Here is a 12,405-nt window from a genome sequence, read left to right as displayed (position 1 = left end):
TTAAGTCCGCAAAATGGCACGGACAGGCAGATGGGCGTATATATACGGCCCCGCCTTCTAGCGTGTCGGGGGTCCGATCGGAACCCCCTCCGCTGTGGGCGGATTCCCGCGGGGAGCGATCCAGGACGACGGCGCGGCTATTCGTTTATCGACCGCCCCGTCGCGATCGCTCCCCGGAGCTGAAGAACGGGGAGAGCCGTATGTAAACACGGCTTCCCCGTGCTTCACTGTGGCGGCTGCATCGATCGAGTGATCCCTTTTTATAGGGAGACTCGATCGATGACGTCAGTCCTACAGCCACACCCCCCTACAGTTGTAAACACACACTAGGTGAACCCTAACTCCTACAGCACCCCCTGTGGTTAACTCCCAAACTGCAACTGTCATTTTCACAGTAAACAATGCAATTTAAATGCATTTTTTGCTGTGAAAATGACAATGGTCCCAAAAATGTGTCAAAATTGTCCGAAGTGTCCGCCATAATGTCACAGTCACGAAAAAAAACGCTGATCGCCGCCAATAGTAGTAAAAAAAAAAAAAAACATTAATAAAAATGCAAAAAAACTATCCCCTATTTTGTAAACGCTATAAATTTTGCACAAACCAATCGATAAACACTTATTGCGATTTTTTTTACCAAAAATAGGTAGAAGAATACGTATCGGCCTAAACTGAGGAAAAAAATTTTTTTTAGATATGTTTTTGGGGGATATTTATTATAGCAAAAAGTAAAAAATATTGAATTTTTTTCAAAATTGTCGCTCTATTTTTGTTTATAGCGCAAAAAATAAAAACCGCAGAGGTGATCAAATACCACCAAAAGAAAGCTCTATTTGTGGGGAAAAAAGGACGCCAATTTTGTTTGGGAGCCACGTCGCACGACCACGCAATTGTCTGTTAAAGCGACGCAGTGCCGAATCGCAAAACCTGGCCTGGGCATTTAGCAACAAAATGGTCCGGGGCTTAAGTGGTTAAACAGGTGTATTGGTGATTTTATATATATATATATATATATATATATATATATATATATATATATATATATATATATATATATATATATATATATATATATACACATACATACACACACACACACACACACACACACACACACACACTATATATAAAAAAAAAAGCATTTGACTAAATACATGATATAACAATCAATACATGATGCTTTTCCTGCCATTCCCACCTTATTCTTTTCCGTAATCTGTTGCTCCAGCTCCTGGTTCTCCCTCTGTAGCTGCATAACGTCACCTACGTCAAGCCCACCATTGGATTCTCGGCTGGCAGTGCCCTTGAGAGGTTCATGCACAGCTGTAACTGTGTCCTGCAGTGGGGAGACCTGATCAATTGCATAATGCACAAAAAGTATACATTAAAGAAAAGTGAAGAATGAAGGCAACAAACCTTTTTGCAGCCCCATATCACAAATATTTGATCTGAATAAGTGGCTGAAAACTATGGTTTCTTTACATTTTCTTTGGTGTTTTTATGTTCTTGTAAAGACTATACAAGTGCACACACACACTGACAAGCTGAATCACCCCTGGTGTTTTTTTTCTCTTGCGGTCTGCTCCCAAGTTTACATAATATAATTCAGCAGGAAGAAACAAAACTCTACGGAAGGGGTGTTTTAAAAAGTCTTCAAAAGATAAAATTCTAAAATAACTGAAAATGTAAATGTATATATATTTAGATATTTGAACCAAATGTATATATAATTTACATACAAATATAAAATGTATATATAAATATAGCAGCAGAGGATCCAGCTTCCTGCACCGTTTTTGACAAAAACTATGATGCTGCATCAGTCTGCCCACTCTTTCAAACCATAATGGGAAAAGGCTATGTGAGTTGCTGCCCTCCTGGACACGGGTAGACGATCCTGCCCAATGTGGTTTCAATCACTGAGTGAGTTTTGAGCAAAAGCAATGGCTGGCAGCAATGGTGTATGCAAAAGTGAAACCTTGTAAAATCTCCTGCAAACAAACTCAACCAGGCTAAAAAGGTAACCACCATATCCCTTCCTGTAGAATGTAAAAATAGATTGACTGTCAAGGTATAAGCCAACAAGTGGTTCTAAAGTCAAGACATAGCTGTGTGTGTGCAATGCACAAGTAGTTTGATAGCGAGTAGACCTGTGCACACTGAAATATTTCATTTTGGAATTTTGTTTTTGTCCGAAAAATAAATTTAGTTACTGCAGAAATTAGTTTTCTATTTAATTTGTTTTGTTAAAAAATGCATTTCGTCGTTGGGGTCAAACCTGTCATTGAAGGCTTATGGTGTCTGTCGAATGCTCTAAGAAGATTCGACGAAGCATCTAAACTTTACGACACCGCAATTGTACATTTCCGGTCGAATGTTCCGCCTGCAAGCTATAGAAGAATTCTAATGTTGTATGACACTAGTAATAATTATATTTATAAATTATTATTACTAGTCTACCAACATTCAAATTCTTCTATAGCCTATGGGCCGAGCATTTGACCGGAAATGTATGATTGCGGCGTCGTACAGTTTAGCTGCTTGCCGAATCTTCTTAGAACTTTCGACAGACACCATAAGTCTTCAATGACAGATTTGACGTTTGTATGTTTTTTGCATTTTCGTCGAATCGTCGTCTTCATGTCGAATGGTATACCCCAACACTGTCTCTATAATGTCGAATCTTTCCTCTCTTTGTAGAATAATCTTTGACTAATAGAGTTAAAGGAGTTGTAAAGGTAAAAGTTTTTTTACCTTAATGCATCCTATGCATTAAGGTAAAAAAACATCTGACAGCACCGCCCCCCCCCCCCCCCCCGAGCCCCCGTTTTACTTACCTCACCGTTCGAAAGTCCCGGGCGCGTGCTTGTCATCCTGCTCGGTTCCCAGCCTGGCCGTTGATTGGCTAGGCTGGGCGGATTGATAGCAGCGCAGCCATTGGCTGGCGCTGCTGTCAATCACAGCGGATGACGCGGCGTGCCGGGGGGCGGGGCCGAGTGATACAGTCGGCAGCTATGGCCGCTGCTGTATCAAGGGAGCGCGCTCGCAAAAGCTTTCCACCATGCGAGGGAGCTCGCATGAACGTGGAAAGCTTTTGCGAGGAGGAGCCGAGACAGCCGCCGAGGGACCCCAGAAGACACGGATCCGGGTCACTCTGTGCAAAACGATCTGCACAGTGGAGGTAAGTATAACATGTATGTTATTTAAAAAAAAAAATAATTGTACCTTTAGTGTTCCTTTAAGGTTAGGCACATTCGACCGCAGGTTAGATAGACACAGATTGCTATTGTCAGCGTCATGTCGAATCTCCTATCTATATCGAACTGTTGTCACAGCGAAAACGAAAATAAAGCATTTTTTTTATGTCGGATCTTTTGGATTTCAGATTCTGCGCGTTCGTTTGTTAAAACGATAACGAAAATACCAGAAATGCGGACGAAAATGCATTCGGATGAAAACGAATGCACATGTCTAATAGCGAGTAGCTTGCCATGGCACTTGGCATTAGAGAAAATGTAAATATATTTCTAAAGGTGCTATTGACATTTTCACCACGTCGGTAACAACCCATTCAATTCATACAAAGAAACCATAACAAATAAGTTAAGAAACAAAGTTATGTGTAATAAAATGGAATAACGCAGGGAAAAAATATTGAATACGCTAACTGAAATGTGTTTAATCTTTTCTACAAAATCGTTTGTTGGTATGGACAGCTTCAAGACGCCTCCTGTATGAACAGACTAGCCTCGTGAATTGCTCAGGTGTGATTCTGGCCCATTTTGACCAAGTTTGAAAAGATTTACACTCCATAAATTAATAAATTTCAGGTATCCCTATAGTTTTATTATAAAACAAATAATATTTAGGATACACGTAATACATGTACCGCTACAGTATCAGACTGATAACAGGGTGTTCCTGTATTACCTGTCCATGTCACCAGTCTCTATTGTCCAGGCTTTGCCTATCGCTCTGTGGGCATACCCTAGGAGGGTTCTTAGAAGCCTGGATTCCATAAAGGCCTGAACCTGTATAGCACCCTGTGGCTAACTACACAGATAATTCTTAGTGCTCAAGCAGGATCCAATGCCTGAAGCAACATTATAGGCCATCACCACAGCATGGGGTCTGGGTATTGTTCCCAAGGTTTTTTCGAGGTTGCACAAATCCGGATTCACTGCTTCCAATGTCGTTATAGATGACAGTGAGAAGATGCTTAAAGAGTTGACTGAAGAATCCAAAGAAAAATAATAAATTTAGCATAGATTGATTTCTCTGTAATGGGGAAGACTTCCATCCTCCGAGGACGCCAGCAAAAAACTGAGGTCTAACGAAGTGGAGTAGGGTTAAAAGTGTACACGCTATAAAAAACGGGTCTATGAATATCCAGCCTGTGTCTTGTATATTTAAGAGAGTGTGTTTCTAGAGAATAAATTCTGGACTTGGCTGTCTATGGTCTTAAATGTATCAGAAGTTAGAAATAATGTATAAACCAATCAGATACAAGTACTTTTAGTACTAGTTATTCATACCTGTGTCTCAGAACTGGCATGTCTTCCTGAAATCTCCTCTCTTTGGGCTTCTCTGGATTTGTATATCTCCAGGTCTGAGTGTAGCTGCTGCATTTGCAATAGAAGAGCATCATAATCTGAAGAAAACATAATAATAATAATTAAGATCAGATAAATTGATTTACCAATACCAACTGTTCAACATGTTTGTTGAACTTTATTCTAAATTATTTCATAAAAAGCATATTCAAATTCACAGATGAATCCTGCTTTAACAAAATCTTTGCATCCTTGAAAGCTTTGCAATTTTTTTGCTGCTTATTACAATAAAATAGGTCCAAGCTTTATCAGCAGTTCTAATACTATAAGAATGGTGTCCGAGAGGAGAAAAAGAAAATCACACTCACAGTTTCTGTGCCAATAAAAACATGGCCGACTCCAAACAATTCAAAGCAATAATGGCACCTACTGTATTCTAGCAGTATTCCAGCAATTTTAATCACATTTAAAATGGATGCAACCCTATTAATGAAATATGACCTGGACACATATCTGTAGTGTTTATTTCTCTCTCCCCAAAAACCCTAAGTCCCGTGTCCTTCTGCTGCTCCATTCCTCTGTTATCAGCATGATAACTTCCGACAAGCTCTCTAAATTGTATTAGATGGTCTTAAGTAAAGACCAGCATAGAGTATTCCCAAATGTCCTCCCGGTCTGCAGTATCCAACTCCGAAGCCCCACTGAGCCAGCAGGACAACGATTTATTTTAGACCCTCATGAAAAGCTGGTAGTAGGCTCAGAGTATCAAAGAAAAAAACAAGTACCTAGAGGTTTGATCTAGGTCAGGGTCAGTATTTTTACTTAATTTACTAACACATGTCAAGGTTTAAAAATTGTGCTTAGGCATTTAGATTTTTTTTACCCGTAGGTGTGAAGGGGTCAACCAGGTGAGCCCCCTCACTGCTACCTATAGTGGCTTGGTCACTAAAGATCTTTTAATCTCTCCTGCAGCTAGGTTATGTGAATACCCTTACTGGGGTACTTTAAGCCAGTCACTGTAGGCAGCGCAAGTCAAAACATTTAAAGATCGCTATTCTGATACTGAGCAGTGGGGCAGGGAGCAGAGAAACAGCCGGTTTGCACGTATGTATCATTAAAATGGAATGCACATGTGCAGTATGCTCATGCAGAAAGGAGGCTGGGCAGGCACACTAGTGGTCCTTGCCCAGAGATCAACAGTGACACAGAGATGTCAAAGTAAATACCAGCAGTCCCATCACAGGCTGGCACCAAATGGGTCGCAGTTTGGTGCTCCATAGTAAACCGTGGTGGGAGCAAATAGTACCATTGGTTTCCACATAGGGCAAAAAAACCTGGACTTACCACTGAAGTCCGCTCAGTCAGCCAAAGATGGATTATAGGGACTGTGACGAACCCAGGACTATGTTCGCCGTCAATGCTTCCTTTGTCCAGAACCAGCACTCTTCAAGATTCTTAAACCCACCCAGTCACCAGACAATGCCAGTCTTGGAGTACATCAACAATAGCCTTTTATTTGAGATCTCACACAAATATATACACAAGGATGACAATACAAACTGTAACCAGAAACCTAATTAACATGAGCTTTTTACCAATCCTTTAGACAGCCTACGTGACTCAGAAGCATGACCTTTAGGACAGACTTGCCGTCTTTTAGCTCAGAAGACACAACATTATCATAAAAAGAAACACAGAAAACCTTCTCACAATAGCAGAGTTAATTAACACAAACAATAATGGGTGAAAGACTTAGGGTCCACACTAGCGTTATTTACAATAAACACATTATAGCAGATGACAGACAGGTGGCTGGAGTTGATGGCATCAGCATCTTCTATGAGCCCCAACATTATGAAGCCATCACTATAATATGGCATATACAGGGTTCCCAGAGACTGTGTGTTTTGGGGGGACATGGGACTTGAATCCAAAGTAACATTACTTCAAGGTCCCCAGGCATACACCTCGCAAAGAGTATTGTTGCCTTAAAAGACAGGGCCCATAATCAGAAGGCAAGAGGCTAGCATTCAGTCCTCTCCAAAAGCCTCTTGTCCCGGCTAGGTCTGTCACAGGGGCTAAGCTCAATGCATATCTTTACTCTTCCTGGGTCAGGTTTCACCATTGGATAAACCACTTGTATATTACCCACATAGCCAACTATGCGTCTTGGATACAGTATCCCAAAGCTCAGCTGAGGGGTCAACCAATCTGGGAAACTGAAAAAATTGAGCCACAGGGGCCATGTAGTACTGTAGATGGGAAACTTTCTAGCTGTATTTTGAAAAGATCTAAAAACTGAAGCTCACTGAGAGTGTGTGTGTGTGTGTGTGTGGGGGGGGGGGGGTCATAGTTGTCCTTACAGCTTTGTTTTTCAGTCTCCAATCGCAGCTACATAACTCATGTTCTAGAATCTGATCCCATGTCCTGTAATGTATGATTAGGAAACCTTTATTTATGTGAAAATATATATATAAAAATATATATAAAAAAATGAAGTATACGTCTTACCTCGCCTTAAATTAACCGTTTCCTTATCCCTTCTAGTAAGTTCTTCATTCTTTTGTGAGATGTCCTGAGTATTCTCTTCAATTTGAGCATTTAAGTTTGCAACCTACCATTAAGCAAGAGTACAAAGAGACATCAGGGAAAAATGTTTCCATTTAAAAAACAGAAGATTGGGCACAGCTACAAAAACTGGAGAAAACGAATGTCTCTGCTGTGTATAGGAACAAACTAGATTTCATGTGTCTTCTTCTAACAGGAACGAGACAAATAAAGGTTACAAAATACAATTATTTTTTTCATAAAGGAGCCATGCTATTATCATATTCGATTATTCAGCATTGAATGTATGTTTTTTTCACTTGTACCGGAAAAATGATGCCTAAAATCGAATTGCTATGGACAACAGCCCCCTTTTTAATATACCTTTAAGCGGAGTTCCAACCACAATTAGCATTTTTTAAATGTATGTCCTTTCATCCTGTGTTTTTATAATATAAATCCGGTCACTTACTATTTTACAATCCGCCGCCGATCCGCATAGATATTCAAAAAAGAAAGATAGTTTATAAAACTATGTCCGGTGTGGACATAGTTTTATAAACTATCTTTTTTGAATAATTGTAGCCTTGTCATTTTGCTTGTGGGCATTGTGAAGCCTACAAGCACTTACTTCCTGGAAGTCTTGGATGGGGAGTGATAATTGGACAGCGCACTGCATCCTGGGAAATGATGACACACATTTCCCAGGAGCATTAGAGGGAGTTGATGTCAGAGTCCTAGGTGATTTTAAAGGCAGATTTTGTGGGACCGCATAGCAACAGGCATTTCCAGATGAGTAAAAACATTTTTTTTTTTTTACTTTTTTTTTAGGTCTAATGAGCACAATAATGAAAAAAAAATTTGGGATGGAAACTCCACTAAGGACACACCAAGAAATCTGAGGCTTATATTAATGCCAGCTAAAGATTTTCTTAGACGGCACCTAAAATGTCCTACTGATACAGGTATGTGTAACCTGTTCGTAGTAAAGTTACTCAAGCACTGGTATGAATATTTAGTAGATAAATAAAATCATAAAAGCTGCAACCATAAAATAGTGATCTGACACTGTGAATAATATGTGTTAAATAATTGTGCGCCGCTAGAATCAACCTCCTATTAATATCAAAAAGGAAAAAAGTGCGCTTATCTAGTGCAATATACAGCTGCAAACTCAAAATGTTTATACAAACAAAAGCTAGCTGTTTTCGATTTAATTATTCACAGAACACATAATTTGATATACCACATTTTTTATATGAACTTCTTTTCTTCATTGTTTTCATCATTGGACTTTTATATATTTATTCTTGTCCCTTATGATTGGATAAGACACATTTATCACATATTAATTAGCGCAACTCCACCTTTTTCCAACCTCCTATTAATATACAAATGTATGATTAAAATTATAAAAATGTAATATTCCAAAGATGCTATAAAACACAATGTGATATGTGCAAAAATATAAATAATCATTCAAAGTGCTGATAATAAATTATGACTGTCCAAAATATTCAATAATCAACACCTGATTATATTAATTAGCCTGTTCAATACAATTATAGCACAGTTTCTCTGGTTTCTTATGTGAAGCAAACCTGGCTATAATCCATTTAGAAATGTTGCATTCAGGTGGTCTTCTCCAGTGTTCCTTTCTGGTTTCCTCATGTGTAGTTGAAAAAACATGAGAGATGTATCATTGCGCAATGTTTTTCAACTGATAAATGGTCTGGAATACAAGTTCAACTCACATTTCTGTTAAACAACCAGTGCGTCATAGAAAACGATCAGGTGCATATAGCAAGTACTTTCCTCACTCCGAATCTAGTGTTGGAACACGATAGAGGTCATCACTGCCTCCTCCCGACGCGTTGCGTCACGTCACATGACTTTTTCAAGGTTCAAAAAAAAGTCATGTGACATAACGCGTCAGGAGGAGGCAGTGACGACATCTATCATGTTCCAACACTAGATGCAGAGCGAGGAAAGTACTTGCTATATGCACCTGATCGTTTGCCATCACACGCAAAAACGTGAGTTGAATCACTTGTATTACAGACCATTTATCAGTTGAAAAACATTGTGCAATGATAGTTCTTGAGATAGTTCTGTTCAGTTCAGTTTGTTGTTTGGTTTACAGAAACTTAAAACATACACACAATAACACACAGAACAAAATCTCACCTGCTGCTGAAGGTCTTCTTTTTCTTTCCGAGTTTCCTCCAGTGACTTGGCTATCGCCACACTTGCAACTTCACTGCTCCTCAACTCCTCCTACAAAAAGAACATACTTGAACTCGAATACAGGCATTTCTTCAATTGTCCCTCTTTTGGAAGCAGATGTTTTCTTTTTTTTTAAGCAAATCTTTGGGCCCCTCTTTACTCCACAAATGTTAAGCCTTTAGGTCAGATGTGCTAATCTGAATAAATTTACAATTTAGCCACTGTGGTGAAATTGTTCTAGACTATATATACAATGCTATTTCTAAAATAAAATCAAAAGCAATCAAAGGAAACTAAAAAACACATTTAAGTGATTTCTGTTTGGTGTAGAGACCATCTTTGCTAATGTTAGCCATTGTATATAAATGAATTAAAAACTGGATGTCCGAATTCCCTTCTTGGAGTACATCACAGGATACAGGAGAGTCAATTCTTAGACTCCATTAACACTATACACTTTTTGTTGTCCGATTTCCTCTTTATTTACCAAAACCATGTAGTGCAAGGGCCTGCCTGATTGCATACAAATTGAAACTCTTATGCCGCGTACACACGGTCTTTTTTCGGCATGAAAAAAAACCGATGTTTTTCCAACTTCATAATTAAAAACGATGTTGCCCACACACCATCGTTTTGGAAAAATGATGAACAAAGCGCGGTGGCGTACAACACGTACGACGGAACTCGAAAGGGGAAGCTCTATTCGCCTTTGGGCTGCTTCTAGATGATTCCTTGTTAGCAAAAGACGATTTGCGCTTTTTTGTCTGTTACAGCGTGATGAATGTGCTTACTCCATTATGAATGGTAGTTTTACCAGAACGAGCGCTCCCGTCTCCTAACTTGCTTCGGAGCATGCGCGGGTTTAAAACGTTGTTTTTGCCCACACGCGATCATTTTTTACATCACGAAAAAGGACATTTTGAAAAACGACATTAAAAAATACAGCATGCTCAAATTTTTTTTTTGTTGTTTTCAGAAGATGAAAAACGATGTGAAGCCCACACACGATGATTTTAAATGACGTTTTTTAAAGCGTTGTTTTTTTTCCCATGCTGAAAAATGATCGTGTGTACGCGGCATTAAGGTTTGACCTCATATTTTATGGTTTTGGTAAATCTGTCTGAAGGCAAAAATCTGCACAAAATCTTTCCAAATGGGCGTTGGCTGGGAACTTGTTCTGCATACACACGGCAGCACGTTTTTTCAGCCAACTTTCACCAAATCACGTGTTTTTTCAGCTCTTTACTGCCACCCTTTGTGCAACTTCTGCTATTGTTGTCTGATGTTTAGCATTGGTTCTGAGCATGTGTGTTTGTACTTTGGATTTTAGTCCGATGGACTTGTGTACACACGATCGTATTATCCTCCATTGGACATTTGTTGTCGAAAAGTTTGAAAAGCAATTCACAGCAAACATTTGTCTGTTGAAAAACCAACAACAATTGTCCGATGGAGCATACAGACGGTCAGATTGTCCAATAAAACACGTCCTTCGCACCGTTGTTGTTTAGAATAGGGAAGGAGTAGGTTTAAGCTTTGGTTTAGGCAGAATTTAAACTTTAAGGTCATTACAAAGGAGAAGGGGGCACTCTTTAATCCTGGAGGAATTGAAGTTTAACCTTCACATATGGAAAACTTTACTCACAGTAAGAACTGTAAAAATTTGGACTAGAAGGACTTAGGAATTCGTTCTGGCCAGTTCAGCTGAATGTTATAAAAAGAGCCAAATGCATATGTAAATGTGCAGAATAACTGGATATTAACAGGTATAGGTAGTAATAATACAAGAGATTATTGATCCAGGGAATATCTGATAGTCTTGGGGGATTAGTAAAACATTTTTGCCCCCACATTAGAGGATTGTGATTTATCTGGGTTTTTATTGTTGCCTTCCTGTGGATAAATGTTGATCACAGATCGTGGTAAAGGGCCAATCACAACAGCCCTTTACAATGTGATCAGATGTGCCCAATCACAGCCGATCACATGAAAACAGACTAGGGTGCCATAAATGTGATCTGAGCAGCGCGTAAGCCGTTCAGATTACATTACTCCTGACAGGCTGGGAGAGACATTTATAACAGGAGACACCACTAGGGTCTCTTGTTTTATAAAAAGCCGGCATTTCAGCTTCACAAGTCTGGATGAATACATTTGACATGTCACAATGTACAGCAATAGAATCATTTCTCTCCTTTTTTTCAGAAAAGCTTCACCTTTTATTATGAAAAACACATCCTTAAGCTCAGTAACTAGGTTCAGATGATGTCATCAGTCTCCTATAACCAATTTCTCAGTCTCTTTTCCAAGAGTGATAAGACTACAACATTGTAATTTTTGTGGTCCAGGATGATAGGACAGGCAAAAGTAGACCTACCCTCCACAGTTGCGGAATGCCCGCCGCCCGCATACGGGATACGGCAATGCGGGAGCTTTATGGGGGCACTAGATTTATTTGCCACTCTGCCCCATAAGACTGGTGCTACACTAACAGTGTAGCGCAAGCCGGTGGGGACTCTTTCCGTGCTGCCCTAGGCCTGGACCTTGTTGGCCTAGGTTAGGATACAGCATTGGTTATAGCCCTAACCCCAATGAAGGCTACTTTGACTAACACTCAGCCTTCTACCTGCAGGGCGTCAGATGTCTACTAGGCAATTAATAAGATAAAAAAATGCATTAGGTGAGTAGACAATCACAATAGCTTTGGGTGTTTCTTCATTGCTAAATGTACTACCAAATGTTGACCATCTTTAAAAACTGCTCAAGAACCCAAACTATACAAGCAGTCTATTATTTGCTTTTGCTGGCGGAAAGACATGTACTGATCACTAGTTGTGCAACATTCTTGCAATTTCATCACCTCCTTCTGCGGCTCCTGATGTCCATCACCAGAGAAACTTCCTTTAGGATTCTTTTCCAACATGTTGCTTTTCTCCTGAAGTTGCATGATTATTAAGTCCTTTTCTTCAATTTCAACTCCCACCTGGTGCATTATTGACAAAACATCTGTTTAGTTTTAAAGTTTCATGCATAGTTGAATGCAAGAAAGTTTTACATAATTACAGTTATTAATGCAGGG

At 39.5% G+C, this 12,405-nt stretch overlaps 1 protein-coding gene across 2 annotated transcripts in view; it reads right to left on the bottom strand.

Moving 5' to 3' along the window:
- The window catches only part of GOLGA1 (golgin A1), a 109,916-nt gene that overhangs the window by 31,956 nt on the left and 65,555 nt on the right, over positions 1-12,405 (bottom strand). For both annotated transcript variants that reach the window (XM_040323026.1, XM_040323027.1), the window contains 5 exons: positions 12,187-12,309; positions 9,288-9,377; positions 7,065-7,167; positions 4,536-4,651; positions 1,199-1,351 (listed from right to left, as the gene is read on the bottom strand). In XM_040323026.1, the coding sequence (XP_040178960.1) occupies positions 1,199-1,351; positions 4,536-4,651; positions 7,065-7,167; positions 9,288-9,377; positions 12,187-12,309 (585 nt within the window). The remainder of the gene's footprint in view (positions 1-1,198; positions 1,352-4,535; positions 4,652-7,064; positions 7,168-9,287; positions 9,378-12,186; positions 12,310-12,405) is intronic.

This window comes from Rana temporaria, chromosome 9, assembly GCF_905171775.1.
Source record: "Rana temporaria chromosome 9, aRanTem1.1, whole genome shotgun sequence".
NCBI lineage: Eukaryota > Metazoa > Chordata > Amphibia > Anura > Ranidae > Rana > Rana temporaria.
Note: the sequence above shows the minus strand (reverse complement) of the source record. Positions and strands in the feature narration are given on the sequence as shown.